This window comes from Nicotiana tabacum, chromosome 8 (genome assembly GCF_000715075.1).
Source record: "Nicotiana tabacum cultivar K326 chromosome 8, ASM71507v2, whole genome shotgun sequence".
Lineage (NCBI taxonomy): Eukaryota > Viridiplantae > Streptophyta > Magnoliopsida > Solanales > Solanaceae > Nicotiana > Nicotiana tabacum.
The window spans coordinates 7,859,735-7,875,964 of record NC_134087.1 but is presented as its reverse complement, the minus strand read 5'-3'; the positions used below and the strand labels follow the sequence as shown (position 1 = coordinate 7,875,964).

The window sequence follows — 16,230 nt, the reverse complement described above, 5'->3', positions numbered from 1 at the left end:
TCCTCAAGCATATTCATGATGGAGGGGTTAATTCTCGATCCATTGTCGTTCGGTTTCTCCGGTATAGGCTCAACCCTGTGAATAACTTCCTGTGATAGATCGAGCTCAATTTTGCTTAGTGCTCGATTCTGATTTTGCAGTTGCGCTATCACAGCTTGCTGAGTCTGCAACGTCTCAAATATCATTCGAAGGCTAATTCCACCTTCTTCACCACTCTGTGCATTCTGATCGGTTGCTCGAACATCTCTGCGAACGTTATTTTCGGTATCGACACCCAAATTTCCATTAATGGCAACATGGGAACCTACGTCAATTGGGTTAACGACTTGTGGTCCATCGGGGTTGACTGGAGACACTCTGTTTCCTGGGGCGGCTACATTATCGTTCTCGCTCTGAAGACCAAGACTGTTGTCCGTATGTGTGGGTGCTACTTGAGAATTTGACATGTTGATTCCCGAAATAAAAACCACTTACAAGAACAAGCGTAAAAGGAGTGTGTGTTATGAGGATTAATACTAAGCAATCACTATTATCCTTAACCCCACGGTGGGTGCCAAACTATTTACCCTAAAATTTGGATAACAATTATACTTATAATGTGATTTTAAGGATGCATGATTTCACCTAATACCAATTGATAAATGCAAAGATTAGTGATAGAAGTTGATAATAAATAAAGCAAATCAGTCTTGGAACGTGATTCAGCCCTTGAGCTTGGTATCCTCGAACTAATCGATGTCAAAAATAGTTAAGAAACAAAATAACTGATGGGCACGAATATGTAAATTAAAGAGTAACTGTAAAGGGTACTGTATTGCTCTAATGTGTGTCAATATAATGGTCTTACAAATGATGATGACTCCTCTTTATATAGTAGAGGAAGCCTAATTATGATATAACTCTAATTACAAAAGTAAATCCCATGATTAGCTTGAACAACCACCCTTGATTTGATCTGTTACAAGATTTTTGCCGTGATCTTCTACCGGTTACGGATATCTCGCCTTTCCGTTATTACGCTTCGTTCGAAGTCTGTCATATATGATCTCGTCCGCTGTTGGTCTCGATCTTGACGAGCACCTCGATTCTCGAACTCGATACCTTATCTTCGTGCTCCGACCCGATCCATTACGAGACTAACCCTCGACGTGATTCCCTGCTCTCGATTAAATGGCAAAATCGGGCAAGCCCTATTTTAACCGTATACAATGGTAAGTTTATATGAAGTGACACAACCATAATTTTTACTATAGGTGTCAAAATATAAATAAGCAACCCTACGAAGAAGTCAAGGGGAGTCAATACATAGTATATATACTTTAAAAAAATTAAAGTGGCCCCACCGTTGTTTATATGATTTAATATAAATTTAGTATGAGAGAAAAAATACATATGTGGTTGATGTATTTTTTTAGAATCTCATTCTAGAAATCATATGCTTAAAAATAATCTAATTTAGAAAGGAAAAAATATTTTCTCTTTTATGTTTTACTTTTTAGGATAATTTGTGAATAGAGTGGCCTGAATGAGGAAGGACAAAGAGTTGAGAGTTTTGGGAGATTGGAACATGCACTTAATTGTAGATTCCGAATGTTTGTGATTCGTATTTGAACTTATTGTTGGTGAAGATCCTTGCAGTACCAATGCACTCCTCCTTTCTTGCAACATAAAATTCGATTTTACATATTGATCTGCAATGATTATTATTTTGAACTTAAAGTTAAATCATACACAACTACTTAGCCGTATGAGAACAAACGTCGGACCTGAGGTTTGATATTAGACTTGCCTATTTCTCAACTTCATACTTTTTGGTAGCTGTTTTCGAACTTTAACCCGTAGCTGCTTTAAAGTTTTAAATTGTCCGGGCTAACTTCAAACCCGAAGGACTTACGTTCGAACTACCATTCAAACTTCAAACGCGGGAATGAAATCTGAAACTTCATATCAAGAGGCTGAAGTTTGATTCTAATGTGGCTAAAATTTAAATATTTGTAAATCTCGACTAATACTTCAAGTGGCTATTTGTGGTAAAAATTGCACGGGGCGCCCTATATGGTCGTCCTCATTTAACCTATACCCATTTTTTTAAAAGTTTTAATTTGTACCCACTTTTGAAACAACTTCAACCCCCTTTTTCCTCCTCCTTCTGCTCCTTCGTTTTCTTCTTCTTCTTCTTCTTCTTCTTCTTCTTCTTCTTCTTCTTTCTTCTGCTATTGTTGGTGCTGCTATGAAACTTCAGTTCATAGGATGATTGCCATAAGTATGTTTATCAGATTATTTAAAAACAAATTATAAATAATTACGTAAGTTAGTAGACAATAATTTGTGAATATTTTCATGTACGGGAAGTTAAGGTCACACTTAGTGATTCTTTTCCTGATAATTCTGTTCTTTTCACGTATTATTTCCAAAATTTATGATTTAGATACTGTTGGCAATCTGATATTTATCTAATATGTTAGAAAGCTTTTTCAAAAACTTCAGCTTATATAGTGCTGAAATTTTTACAAACAAATGAACTAAATAACTTCAGCATCTTCTGCTGAAATTTTTGAAAAAGCTTATCTAGGACAAAAATACTTCAGCTTATTTAATCCTGAAGTTTTTATAAATGAACTAAATAACTTCAGCATCTTCTGCTGAAGTTTTTGAAAAAGCTTAATGACAAACTAATGAATCCAGGACAAAAAAACTTCAGCTTATTTAGTGCAATTATAAACAAAAACTTCAGCAAATAAAGAACAAAACTTCAGTTACTATGCTTAAGTTCAGCAATTACAAACAAAAACTTCCGCAAATAGAAAATAAAACTTCAGCTACTATGCTTAAGTTCAGCAATTACAAACATAAACTTCAGCACGCTTGGTTCAGCACGCTTGCTACTTCAGGCCCGTCTACTAGAATGCTGAAGTTTTACCTGATTGCCTTTGCTACTTCAGCCCCGTATGCTGAAGTTACGCGAAAAAGTAGTTACACTTGCAATTTTTTTTGCAAAGCGGACACAAATTAAAACGTAACCCAAGAAGCGGGTATAGATGCAAATGCACTGTACTTGTAAAAATTGCACGGGGCGCCCTATTTGGTCGCCCCCATTTAACCTATACTCATTTTTTAAAAAACTTTTAACTTGTACCACTTTTTAAATAACTTCAGCCCTCTTTCTCCTCCTCCTTCTCCTCCTTCATTTTCTTCTTTTGTTGTTGATGCAGATTATTTTTTAGGTAAAACTTCTTTTAAACTGTTGGTGCATAGAAGTTAAAACTTTCTTTTGTACCTTTATATGATTAAAAAAGAAATTATTTTCCATAGTTCCTTTAGTGAGTGGAAACTATCAAGATACCATTGTTAAGTGACAACGTCTTTGCATTTTAATCGTATTACGAAGCTCATTATTTGTTCTCACAATCAGGGATGATTAATTTGCATTTATTTACTTCTTTTTTGGGGTTGTTTTGATAAATATTATTAAGGTGAAAGTTGTTTCTTGTAAAGCTAAATTAAGTATGTTAGCACATAAAAATTCTTGAACCCAGTGCTAAGATTTTGCAAGTTATTTGATGGATATATCCCCAGCTTATTTGAGCAGATCCTATTCTAAAGCTAGCTTCCAAATAACTTCGGCTCTAGAGCTGAAGTTCGACAGTTACAAAACAAAAACTTCAGTCAGTTACAAAAACAAAAACTTCAGCACTAGAGCTGAAGTTCGCCAGTTACAAACAAAAACTGCCAGTTACAAACAAAAACTTTAGCTCTAGAGCTGAAGTTCGACAGTTACAAAACAAAAACTTCAGTTCTAGAGCTGAAACTTACAAACAAAAAGCCAGTTACAAATAAAAATTTCAGCTCTAGAGCTGAAGTTTGACAGTTACAAAACAAAAACTTCAGCTCTAGAGCTGAAGCTTACAAATAAAAATTTCAGCTCTAGAGCTGAAGTTCGCCAGTTACAAACAAAAACTTCAGCTCTAGAGCTGAAGTTCGACAGTTACAAAAAAAAACTTCAGTTCTAGAGCTGAACTTCAGGCCCGACTACTAGAATGCTGAAGTTTTGCGTGATTGCCTTTGTTACTTCAGCCCTGTATGCTGAAATTATGCAAAAAAGCGGGTACGTTTGTAATTTTTTTTACAAAGCGGGCACAAGTTAAAACGTGACACAAAAAGCGAGTATAGATGCAAATGCCCCTCCGAATTTGTGCACTTCGCCCACCCAAAATGCTAATTTGGCCCAATTACTTTCAGCCCAATTCAATCCCATCATCATTGCACGCACAAGTCACAACCCTAAAATCTTTCTTCCTTTGTTAACAACCAACTATAAGCACTACCTAGATCGCCGCAGGTCTCAGTCGAAAGAGCTGAGGAGGTGGTGGCTTGGGTCTCTGCAGCTCCAGTGCAATGGTAAGTAAAGCTAAACCCCTTAGCTTCTCTTAATCTCCATCCTATTATTTCCTCATATTTTTTCCCATGAACTTATATGTTGACATTTTATACAATTGGAACGATACGAGAAAATGAAACGATGACATGAACAAAGCAAAAAATGGTTCAAATTTTACATAAATGGGCATATATTTTTGTAAGTCTACAAAAGGTAATGTGGATTGTTGTACAATAGGGGAAGGGGACAGGAAGTTTTGGTAAGAGGAGGAACAAGACACACACACTATGTGTGAGGTGTGGGCGGCGCAGCTTTCATCTTCAGAAGAGCCGTTGCTCTGCTTGTGCTTACCCTGCTGCCCGTAAAAGGACATGTAATTCTTTTTTCCCTTTTTTATTTTTCGCTTTTCAATGGAGTATTAATTATCAATATATCAATCATCTGATGGGAATTGAACTTGTTTTGTGTGAATGGATTTCCAGACAACTGGAGTGTGAAGGCAATTCGCAGAAAGACAACTGGGACTGGCCGCATGAGGTACCTTCGTAATGTTCCTCGTAGGTTCAAGACCAATTTTAGAGAAGGTACACCCTTTATGCGTGGAAGTTCTTCTGTTTCTGCATTTTACAGATTTAATTTACGTTTTCACTTAGAATTAAGTGTGTGTTTTGTATCGTGGAAATTGTTTTACAACATTTATGAAATCATTTTCCCAGTGATTGTTCCAGTGATTGGTTACTTTGTATTCTTAAGAATGTTTTCCTCTATTAAATGGGGAAAGATTATTAAACCTTCACTTAGCAAAAGTTGTTTTACGTTGCAAATGTACATCATGCTTAAATATTTTAGATATTGTTTTCAACCCAATCAATTATCCCTGAGATTTGAATACTTCGTTTGGCCCTAAGGGTTGCTCCATATGGATTTCTCGGTCATAAAAAAGATATATCTACTAGAGCTTTTTTGTACTTTTCCAACTCAATAAATTATAGGAGTAATACTTTGTGTTCCACCTGGTATGAGTGCGTATCATCTGTCACTCGCTTTAGTATCCATTTGAATGCTGGAAGATGATCTAAAACATAATTTTCAAGGTAAAAAATATCTCAAAATCATGCCTTAACACGACCGGAATGCTAGAAGGTTTTCTGGGTTGAATAGGTATTACTTGAACTTGAAAGATGTGTATCTGGAATTCAGAATGATCTTCCCTTTATTAGCTCGACTAAGTTGTTGGTTTAGGCATTGCCAATTGATGATCAAGAGTATCTTTGTCTTAACTTCTGTGCAATAATAATAAACTTTAAACTCTTTTCCGTCCAGGTACTGAAGCAGCTCCAAGGAAGAAGGCAGCAGTTTCTGCTTGAGGCCTTTAAGACAGTCACTTGAGAGTTGAGAGGCTATTAGTGGTAGCCTGATTTTGATAGTTCAAGTGTTAGAGCAAGTTAAATTTTGGGAACCTTCTATCTGGGGTTTAAAATGCCCATTGAAAAGATTGATGTGCTTAAAGTTTTCAAAGTATGTATTCCAACTCGGCATTTTTATAAAGAAGCATTTTATGGACTTCCATCGCTTGTTGGGTCTGAGCTGCCTGTCCATTTATTATGTTACCTTGAGGTTGTTCAAATTGCTTATTCCAAATCCATTGCAGTATGAAATGAAATGAGGGTGTGTAAATCTTTTGCTGATCCCGTTCTTCCTTATCATTCACTTGCTGTTGCTTAATTTTTCTCTTGGCCCTTCTGTGAAGCTGCTGAAGATGCTGCCTGAGTCTCTTTATTTTGCTCTAGTTGGCTTGATTGGCGATGTACAATATTTATATGGTTATACCCGTTCTTAATGTTTGCTTAGATGATTAGTTCAGCCTGTAGTATGAATTCAGATGCCTATGAAGTGCCTGGAAAAGAAATCAGCTTGGCATACAAGTAAAGTTTGGTAGTCATACTCAGAAAAAAAAGTGTTCTTTGATCTCTGCTCTATTCTTGGAAGGTGTCTTGTTTCCTGGAATCTGATGGTGTGACCAAGATGTTTGAGTTGCTACGGACAAACCTATTCCCTGCCATACTAACTGCCCCCTCTTTCCATTCTCACATATGTTATTTGCTCTTTGTTTATTTAGATGTGTTGGAGGAAGTAGATTTTTGTGGGCTAAATTAGATAAGCCTAACCTATTCAAAAGTGTACCATTAGAGGACTACTGTGGAAAAACAGCAAACCAGCAATGGTCCTCATCTTTGATATTATAGTGTAGTGAGCTGCCAAGGTTTGAGTATTTGCCATATTATATTTTTGCCAATTTCCTTGAATTTGGCATTTGACTATGAAGTGCAAACTGCAAAGTTTATGAAGTCGTTATTGGCCAACTAACTCAATAATGGTGGTATTGTGAGATATTTGGAGATTCCTATCTTCATTCAAAGAAACTGTATATTGTTTGAAGGGAGCTGCTCTGCTCCATTAACCTTTGCTCCAGTAATTATCAATGCATCCTTAGATGGATGACACGTGCCCTTATAAGTATGAAAGGCTGGAATTCCCTTGTAACTTATTCTCTATACTTTGATCTACTCCAAAATTTGTTTACTCGTCAAACATTATTTTTGTTTTTGTGGTTAATATTTTGATATATTATTTCAAGAAAATCATACTATTAATATGTGAATCCCCTCACCAACTGTGATAATTACTTTGTGTAGGACAAAATATGCGCATAGTGCACTGATTTTTTTTATTTTATTTATTCATAGCATCAAATATTGATTTTTTTTTTACATGTAAACAAACTAAGTCTAATTCTATTAAACAATAACCATATTTATTTTTAAATGTGAATGAAGAAAAAAAAACTCAACAGCTTTTTTGCTTTATCAAATGCCACACTTTGATATGTTGTATGCTTTCTTGGAAGGGGATAATAGCTTTGGAAGGAGATAAGTACAAAAGCTTTGGGAGGGTAGGCTCTTTGTTTTCCAGCAGTACCATTAATAGAATGCAACCAAAAAAAGAGAATTAAGTTAGAAACGAATCTCAGCCTTTCATACTTATGAAAGCAAGTGTCATCCATTTAAAGATGCATTGATGATTATTGGAGCAAAGAGTAATGGAGCAGAGCCGCTCCCTTGTTTGAATATATTAAATTCAGGCGCAACAATCGTTTAGAATTTAGAAGTTGTGGATTTTGAAAGTGTACTTTCCAAAAATGTATTTATCTTGTGTGTGTGAGCGCGCTCGAATCCAACTGGGGTATCAACTGAATAATCAGAACTGAATCTCGAAAGTGGGGTCAAAATGCCGTATGATCTCAAATTGTTAGAATGGGCTGATGCTGATGGCTCAACGTTACAACAAATTTTTGATAGAAATTGAAGAGGGTTGGTCTTAGAATTAAGTCGAGTACCGTTGGGGAGGCAATCCAGTTGTTAGTTGGTTTCAATTAAAGGTGGACAACATAATTAAATTGGGGTTGTCATTTGTTCTATACGTCCAACTAGGAGTAGCAAACCGGCGGGGCGGGACGAGTCGGATATGGTTCGGGTTGAAAACGGGTAAATCATCCGACTCAACCCATATTTAATACGGATAAAAATAGGTTAACTAGCGGATAATATGAGTAATGATATTATCCATGACTTCTTGCATATGATCACTTTTGGGAGAATTCTTAGTTTCCCTAACTTGAGGAACCCATAATTTGAGACTTTACAAATGTAAAAGTTAGACCCATTGATTATCCATTGGTTACTCATTGGTTATCCATTTTCGAAATGGATAATATGGTTCTTATCCATATTTGATCCGTTTTTAAAAAGTTCATTATCCAACTCATTTTTTGATGGATAATATGGGTTATTAACTGTTTTCTTTGAACCATTTTGCCACCCCTACGTCCAATTGAGTCAGAAACTAATAAATCCAACGAAAAGGGCTAAAATATTCTTGAACTCTAGTCTTTGAGAATCAAACTACATAAATTTTGACCAGCATTTAACATATATATTTTTTTTTTACCATATTAATATGAGAAAAATTATAAATTATATGTAGTACTTTTCGTATAGTTTCCGAATAGTTAAATATTAATTTTAAAATATTAAGAAACTTTAATGCAATTTAACTTTAAAAATTAATTAAATTAACTCTCAAAAAGTTGAATCATGACAAGTAAAAGTGAAGGAATGGAGTAATTTTTTTTCCTTTTTTTCTTCATAATACTGGTTCAATAACTACTCATCTTAGAAATGTCTCAAACACCTCAAGATGTGGTAGCCTGTAGGTAGATCCAAAAGGAATGTCTTGTGAAATTAAGGATATCAACCACCTCACTTGATGGTGGTAAATACAAGTACAACTAGTAGCAGCAATTATGATTTGTGGGGTGCAAAAGGACAGTGACATACGCAAGAATTTTTATAAATGGTATTAACTCGAAAAAGTGAACAAATAAATAAATTATCGTACTGGCAAGTGGTATTATTTTTTATATTTATATTTAATTTTATTTATTATTTATATATACAGATTACGAAAAAAAATCTACTCAAGCAAGGTGCCTGCACCCCTTAAAAGGATAAGATGACAAATTAAGCCATTGAAAATAAAAGAAGCAAAAGAGGACCACCATTAGTGTTATTTTAGCAAGTTAAGTGACCATGCATCTAATTCGATACTGACATTGGAAAAGTGCTTAACTTTTTTTTTGGTTTTTCATGTTCGGTACTCGCATTGGAGCCGAGTCCGACTATATCCGGATTTGCACCGGATAGGGCCATATCAATGGCGGATCCAGGATTTTAAAGTCCTTGGTGCTCGCTGATAAAAATTCTGAAAGAAAAGGAAAAATGAGTTTAATAATGGGTGCTAACTCAATATTTATCTAAATATTTTTATAATTACATATATAAATTTACTAAATCTTGTCAAAGATAATGTGTGCTTGAGCACCCAAAAAAACAACATGTAGATCCACCACTGGACCCTATTCGGGAGGGGGAACGCTCCCTACTAAAGATTTTTTCATACGACTTAACTCGAGACTCTTTTGAATAAGGGAACTAAAGATTTTTTCATACGACTTAACTAGAGACTCTTTTGAATAAGGGAGGACCACATCCTTTAGTGGTGCTTAACTTTTGTTATAAAATTCTATGTTCCAAATAAACCGCAATAATCTTAGTGCCACTCATTTCCACAAGACCATGTTACTATGTTAGGCTTTAGAGAGGTAGGCATTGGCAGAAAAACACGTCTCATTCTCTCAGCATTTATTGGTATTAATTGATTTGTAGAAACAGCTCTTCAAAATGATTAAGGGTCCTTTTAAGACACAGAAAATATGGATAAGAGAAAATAATCATTAAGGAGCTAAACAAGGGAGTCATTTAAGTAGCCAAAATTGAGATTAACTTATTCATCTATCTTCTTCGCAAAGTTACTTCCTTTTCATATGTAAGCTGGTAAATGTAAAGAATCTTGAAATTTTTCTTTTTCACAAAGTTGCTATCTTTGCATATTTAAAGTTGGTTAAGAGCAAATAATCTTGATTTCTTGCTTGCAGTTTAACTGAGTTAATGTTTCTAAAGAAGTGTGGGAGCCAGTTATTAGAAGGAAAATCAAAGTTGGGAACTTACTAATTGATGGCACAAACTGAATCAAAGTTGAAGGCTTTAACAACATTTGTGGTTGCTGTGATTGTTTTTGTCGTTCTATCTTCCAATGTTTTTGCGTCTGCAGAGCAGATTTCAGATAGAATCACTCTGAGTAATAATGGAACAACTCATGACTTTGAATCAGGTTATGTATTCAACCTATTCAATATTCTGAGGCTAAAGGCTGAAATGCATTACCATCATGTTTGGCCAGTAAGTTCACTTTCCCTTTCTTCCCTCAACACCATTTCTCCCTTGTTCCAGCTATTCTTATAAATAAATGGACCTTGGGCCTAACTCAACTCATGGGGTGAGAATTGCCTAACTCCATATAAGGAGTCCAAGTTACCCATCTTGAGCCGATGTGGGACTCAACAACTCCCCTGGATAACTGGGGCATAGACAATATAAAGATGGGGGGCCCAAAAGATTGGGGGGCCAATATCGGCTAAATAATGAGATGAGCGTGGCTCTGATAATAAATAGACTTTGGGGCTAACTCAACCCAAAAACTAGCTCGCGCGCGAGGATTGTTGAAGACAATATAAGGAGTCCAAGTTACCCATTTTGAGCCGATGTGGGACTCAACATAGTCTGTTTCCGTCTTTGAATTTTAGAAACATTCCATATTAATGCAATTACATGACAGTAACAAAATTGAGGTGAACTTGCTGAAAGTGTCATTCTTTACTGTAAGAGTTTTTCACCTTCTGGTCATTTTCGTCTGCTTGAGCTGAGGGTCTATCGCAAACCACCTCTCTGCCCCTTGGACCCCACTTATGGGATTTTTGTTGCCGTTGTTATTGTTGTTGAGCAATGCACGCATAGTTCAGTTATGTGATTTTACTGTTATAGTGGAAAAAATTCAGTTATTTAATTTGACAAAGATTAACTTTACTGTTATAGTGATAAAATTCAGTGCCGATACGTGAAATTAACATAAAGTAGATGTTACTACTGAAGTTTGGTATGCATTTCAGGAACTGCAAGTTGGGTGGAGAGTAATTGTTGGTTCAATAATTGGATTCTTCGCTGCTGCTTTAGGGAGTGCAGGAGGAGTAGGGGGAGGTGGTATCTTTGTTCCCATGCTTACTTTAATTATCGGATTTGATCCAAAGACATCAACTGCAATATCGAAATGTAAGAATCCGTTTATGATCTCCAATGTTCATAATTACCATGCTGCTCTTGTATTTCAGGAGATCTGTTACAAAACTTAATTTGAGGTGAGAAGCTTCTTGATAGATATTACTTCCAATTGCATGTTAGATGGTTTTAGAATCAATATATTGTTGATTCCTTGTGTGTCATTCAAGTTTTACTAGAGCCAGGGCTACTTGTGAATCAATATTGTGCTGATTCTTACATCATTCAGTTTACTAGAGAAAATTTACATGCAGCTTAGGACCATAGTTCCATTTTTTGGTGCTTTCTTTGAGCGTTCTGTTTTTCTTGCAAGGTATGATCACTGGTGCAGCGGGTGCAACTGTCTACTACAACTTAAAGCTGCGGCATCCAACAATGGACATGTCTATTATTGATTACAATCTAGCTCTTCTTTTCCAACCAATGTTGTTGCTAGGTATCAGTATCGGAGTTGTTCTAAACGTACTTTTTGCAGAGTGGATGCTTACAGTCTTATTGATCATCCTTTTCATAGGTAGCGCAAGGTTTATAGCTTCATTCTTACCCATGTCATCAAGAGAATTACTCTGATTGGTTATGGTACTTGCAGTGGCATCAACTAAGGCATTTTCCAAAGGTGTTGAGACGTGGAAAAGAGAAACGATAATAAAGGAGGTTGTCTCTTATTCTATCCTGTGATTTGTAGAGTAGAATAGAAGATTGAGTCTCTCTGATACCTTGTTCACATATCTATTTTGACATCCAGGAAGTTGCTGGACGCTTGGCATCTGGTGGTCAGTTGCTTCATTATCTGCTTTATCTTGTAGAATATCAGTAATGGTATTTGACCAATTAGTTTAATGAACTGAAATCAGGTGCTGATGGTGAGGAAGTAATATACAAACTTCTACCTGAGGGTCCAGATAATCGATCTAGAGTTGAAAAAAAAGTTTATAAGGCATCAGAGGTGATTATCCTGTGTCCCGATTTAATTTAATTTTCTTTTGTCTGTTCCAGTTTACTTCTCCACCTACATGAAAAATCATAATTACAGATTAGTATTGGTTTGAAATTGATGTGAAGTACTCGACGCCATTTATCCAAACTTTCAACCTTTATACAAAATCACCTATATAGTTAAACTTTAGTTTGAAGGGATTTGTTCAATGGTCTATGGCATAAACCAGAGATTATAAGATCTAAGTCCCATCTCCTCCCGAGCAGCTAACTTTATTTTTCTCCAAAGAGAAAAACATATGAAACTTCAGTTTTTAATCTTTTCAGTAGTCAAATTGGGTGTGCTAAAGTGGCACAAGGGAGCTTAGAGTGATTGTTTTTTGAAAATATGTCCTCTTGTGCTAATTTGTTGAGCTTTTCCAGATGCCAATTATTGACAATGTATACTGGAAGGATATCACCACACTTATTGCTGTCTGGGTCGTTATCCTTGTTCTGCATATATCCAAGGTTCTTACATTTATCTCTTTGCCTGTTTCCGAGGCTTTACACATTTAGGATTGCCTTCTATGATTTCCTGCATTTATTAGCGCATTTGATGGAAAGCTGTCATTTTTTTTACAGAATTATTCATCAACTTGTTCCGTGGCATATTGGATCTTAAACCTCTTACAGGTATGTGTTGTTATTGCAATGCTAACAGGTCTGTGTGTGTATGCTCCACTGCTTCTCAATGTTTTGTAATTCCTTTTATACCTTATTTACTAGCAAGCCTTTTATTTATTTGATGAACAATCTTTTGCTATAGAAACTAATGTGCATTGTACTTCCATGTCTAGGCTTATATTGGTATTGATACTTGTAGCATGATGCTGCGTTCTGGCCATGTCGAATGACCTATGACCTTCTCTTCTCCGATGAATAGAGAACTTTTGACTAAGATAATTCCGATTTTTCAGGTTCCTGTTGCTGTAGGAGCTGCTGTATATCAAGCAGTTTGCTTGTACAATGGATCAAGGGTTATCATGTCAAGCAGAGATGCCGTAATAATCTGGAAAGTGCATCAGTTGATTCTTTGCTGTTGCTGTGGCATTTTGGCTGGTATAGTTGGTGGATTGCTTGGTCTTGGTGGAGGATTCATTTTGGGACCATTGCTTCTAGAGCAAGGCATTCCTCCCCAGGTTTCATATCCATCTCATTTTCCATTTTGGTTTGGCTTTTTGTTGCCAAGATATAAAGCTTATTTCATGATATTGGTAAATGCAGGTATCAAGTGCCACTGCAACCTTTGTTATGACATTTTCCTCCTCCATGTCCGTCATACAATATTACCTACTAAGACGCTTTCCAATACCATATGGTAGTGAAGAAACTTGAATGTTTTAGTTGGACATTCCTAGTTGTGTAGTTGATTACATTCAAAGCTCCTTTTCACACCCTGAAGTTGTAGGTGGGGGAATGCTGACCTGTTTGGACGGTAGAACGGGGAGAGGGGGAGTCGTGCCCTTCTCTATCCGGGCACGAGCAGGAACATAAAAAAAATGGAAAACCATCTGAGCAATCCACTCTTGTTATGACATTTTCCTCCTCCACCCTTGTTATGACATTTTCCTCCAGGAACATAAAAAAATTGGACGTTCCTAGTTGTGTAGTTGATTACATCCAAAGCTCTTTTTTATTAACCCCCTCCCCCCCAAATTCCTCTTTGATCCCCTTTGTTAGAGCTATTCTTTTGTAACTCGAACCCACAACCCTGGGGTTGTAGGTGGGGGTGCTGACCGTCTGTGCAACCCCCTCTTGTTATGACATTGTCCTCCTCCATGTCCGTCATTCAAAGCTCCTTATGAAACTGTTTACTGATTTTTGGTTTCTCTTTTGCAGCCCTATATTTTGTTGCTGTAACCACTATTGCGGCCTTTGTAGGACAGAATGTTGTAAGGAAAATAATTAGCATTGTGGGCAGAGCATCTGTCATTATCTTTGTATTGGCCTTCACAATCTTTGTGAGCGCCCTCTCATTAGGCAAGTATTATTCACTCTGTTAATATGGTTCTGATCGTATTTGTTTTTGTCGACAGCTTCTGTTACTAAGTTTATTTATTGGTGCAGGTGGTGTTGGCATATTAGACACGATTAAAAAAGTCGAGGAAGGGCAGCATATAGGATTCGACAACATCTGTGCATACAATTCTTAAGCAAAGCATTCATGTTCTAATTTGCACTTTCTGTATTTTTTAGTGGGCGTTTGGACATAAGAATTGTAAAATTCCAAAAAAGATAGAATTTTTTTTTCAAGTGAAACTGGTATTTGAAATTTAGAGTTGTGTTTGGACATGAATATAATTTTGGGTTGTTTTTGAAGTTTTGTGAGTGATTTGAGTGAAAAATTCGAAAAATAACTTTTTGGAGTTTTTCAAATTTTCGAAATTTTTCAAAATGCATCTTCAAGTGAAAATTGGAAAATTTATGAACAAACGCTGATTTCGAAAAAAAGTGAAAATTTTTTGAAAAAAATTTCTTATGTCCAAACGGGCTCTAAGTATCAGATCTCAAGTTTTGGTCAATTTTTAAAGTTTCTCTTGGCGATAAATATTAGACAGCCTATTGTTTTGGTTTATAACTTGATTTTCTCATGGAATTTATCAAATGATTTCGTTGAAATACCTTCTGTTTAGTAACTCCTATCATAAAATATTTCAATGAAAATGTCTATATTCCCTCTTGGTATGAGCAAATAATTTTTTAATGGTAAAAATGCTCAACCTTGCCAAGTGGATTGAGTGCGTTGAACTTGAAATGAATGAATAAATTGAAAAGAAAATAAATGCGAGGAAGATAAGAAAAGTTGTGGTATGCAATCATCTTATAAAATTGTTAAATGAAAGAGTTTGCTGTAGCAACTAATTTAGGATCTTAGCGCAGCTAATTGATTAACGCGGTTAAGGAAAAAAATTTGGTTCAACATGATATTTAAGTTCACGGTAAACGGTCAAATATATTCATGTACTATAAAAAAAGATTCAAATATATTTTTTGTTATACTTTGAATTCAAATATACCTCTATTATTATACTATTGGTTCAAATATATCCTTTTTCTGTTAAGTTTATCCAAAGTTGACATCTACTTTTATGTGGCACTGGCATTTGATGAGGTGGATGCCACATGGCTTGCCACCTCAACGCCCCTAACCCATTTTACCCCTCCCTTCTATTTTTTTTCACCATTAAAATTTCCTTCTCCTCCACCACTAGTGCCACCATTACCGCTACTAGGAGTGTACATAGGCCGGGTTGGTTCGGATTTTATAATTATCAAACCAAACCAATTGTGTCGGGTTATTAAATCTAAAGACCAAACCAATAAATCTCGGATTTTTCAATCTTGGTTTTTCTCGGGTTTTCTCGGATTTTCGGGTTATTCGGATTTTTTCGGGCTCTTTTTTCCCGGTAAAATCTTCGTAGAACAAAACATATAACGTATGCTCAAAATATTTCTTTAATCCTAGTAAGATACAACTATATAAAGTATTTTCCAAGAAAATAATACAAAATATGATATGTGTCATGGCATTATCCTAAAATATTTAACAATAAAGATAATAAAATTATGTAATATAAATATTGCTAATTAAAAAGCCATAATAAAAATAAACATAATCTAAAAGTACCGAGTCATGCTAAAATAAATAGACTAATAAGTGAGTATTAATTACATGATTAAACGCTAAAGAAAAATAAAAATAGGTTATGCATTTTTATCTAAATTATTGCAAAACAAAAAAGAGATATTCAATACATTCCCGTTCGTAATATTAAATTGAATGTCTTTTGTTAGCATTAGTATTGATTTGATTTTGGTTTGGGTTTTTGTTTGCATTATTTAATTTACTAATATTAATGGCTAAGCAGTCAAAAGTTCTAAGTCCAATCTTGAAATAATACCTTAAAAGATAAAATTATGAAATTTTTTAAGAAATATTTATAAATTACATCACAATAAGTATATTTATATATTAAATATATCTAAAATTTCTATATATATAAATGTCGAGTTGGTTTGGTTTCGGTTTGACTTTCTTTAGTTAAAACCAAACCAAACCAATTATGGTCGGTTTTTTTTTCC

At 35.3% G+C, this 16,230-nt stretch overlaps 2 protein-coding genes across 11 annotated transcripts; both read left to right on the top strand.

Moving 5' to 3' along the window:
* Positions 1–4,258: 4,258 nt before the first annotated feature.
* LOC107821679 (large ribosomal subunit protein eL37x) lies at positions 4,259–5,945 on the top strand. The gene is made up of 4 exons (XM_016648115.2): positions 4,259–4,398; positions 4,616–4,751; positions 4,861–4,962; positions 5,702–5,945. The coding sequence occupies exons 1-4, from the start codon at positions 4,396–4,398 to the stop codon at positions 5,743–5,745; spliced, it is 285 nt and encodes a 94-aa protein (XP_016503601.1). The 5' UTR covers positions 4,259–4,395; the 3' UTR covers positions 5,746–5,945.
* Positions 5,946–9,523: 3,578 nt separating this feature from the next.
* Positions 9,524–14,419, top strand: LOC107821677 (sulfite exporter TauE/SafE family protein 3). Of its 10 annotated transcripts, XM_075218941.1 has the most exons (14): positions 9,773–9,837; positions 9,933–10,056; positions 10,169–10,236; positions 11,004–11,163; positions 11,483–11,683; positions 11,759–11,823; positions 11,915–11,942; positions 12,024–12,115; positions 12,529–12,615; positions 12,730–12,780; positions 13,065–13,286; positions 13,372–13,465; positions 13,987–14,127; positions 14,215–14,419. In XM_075218941.1, exons 3-14 carry the CDS (start codon positions 10,213–10,215, stop codon positions 14,298–14,300), a joined length of 1,251 nt encoding a protein of 416 aa, XP_075075042.1. In that variant the 5' UTR covers positions 9,773–9,837; positions 9,933–10,056; positions 10,169–10,212; the 3' UTR covers positions 14,301–14,419. The 10 variants fall into 10 exon arrangements, 9 of the variants coding, with proteins under 9 accessions (XP_016503597.1, XP_016503599.1, XP_075075043.1 ...); XM_016648111.2 differs by lacking the exon at positions 9,773–9,837 and adding an exon at positions 9,524–9,599 and having other exon boundaries at positions 9,933–10,236; XM_016648113.2 differs by lacking the exons at positions 9,773–9,837; positions 9,933–10,056 and adding an exon at positions 9,534–9,599.
* The last annotated feature ends 1,811 nt before the right edge of the window (positions 14,420–16,230 follow it).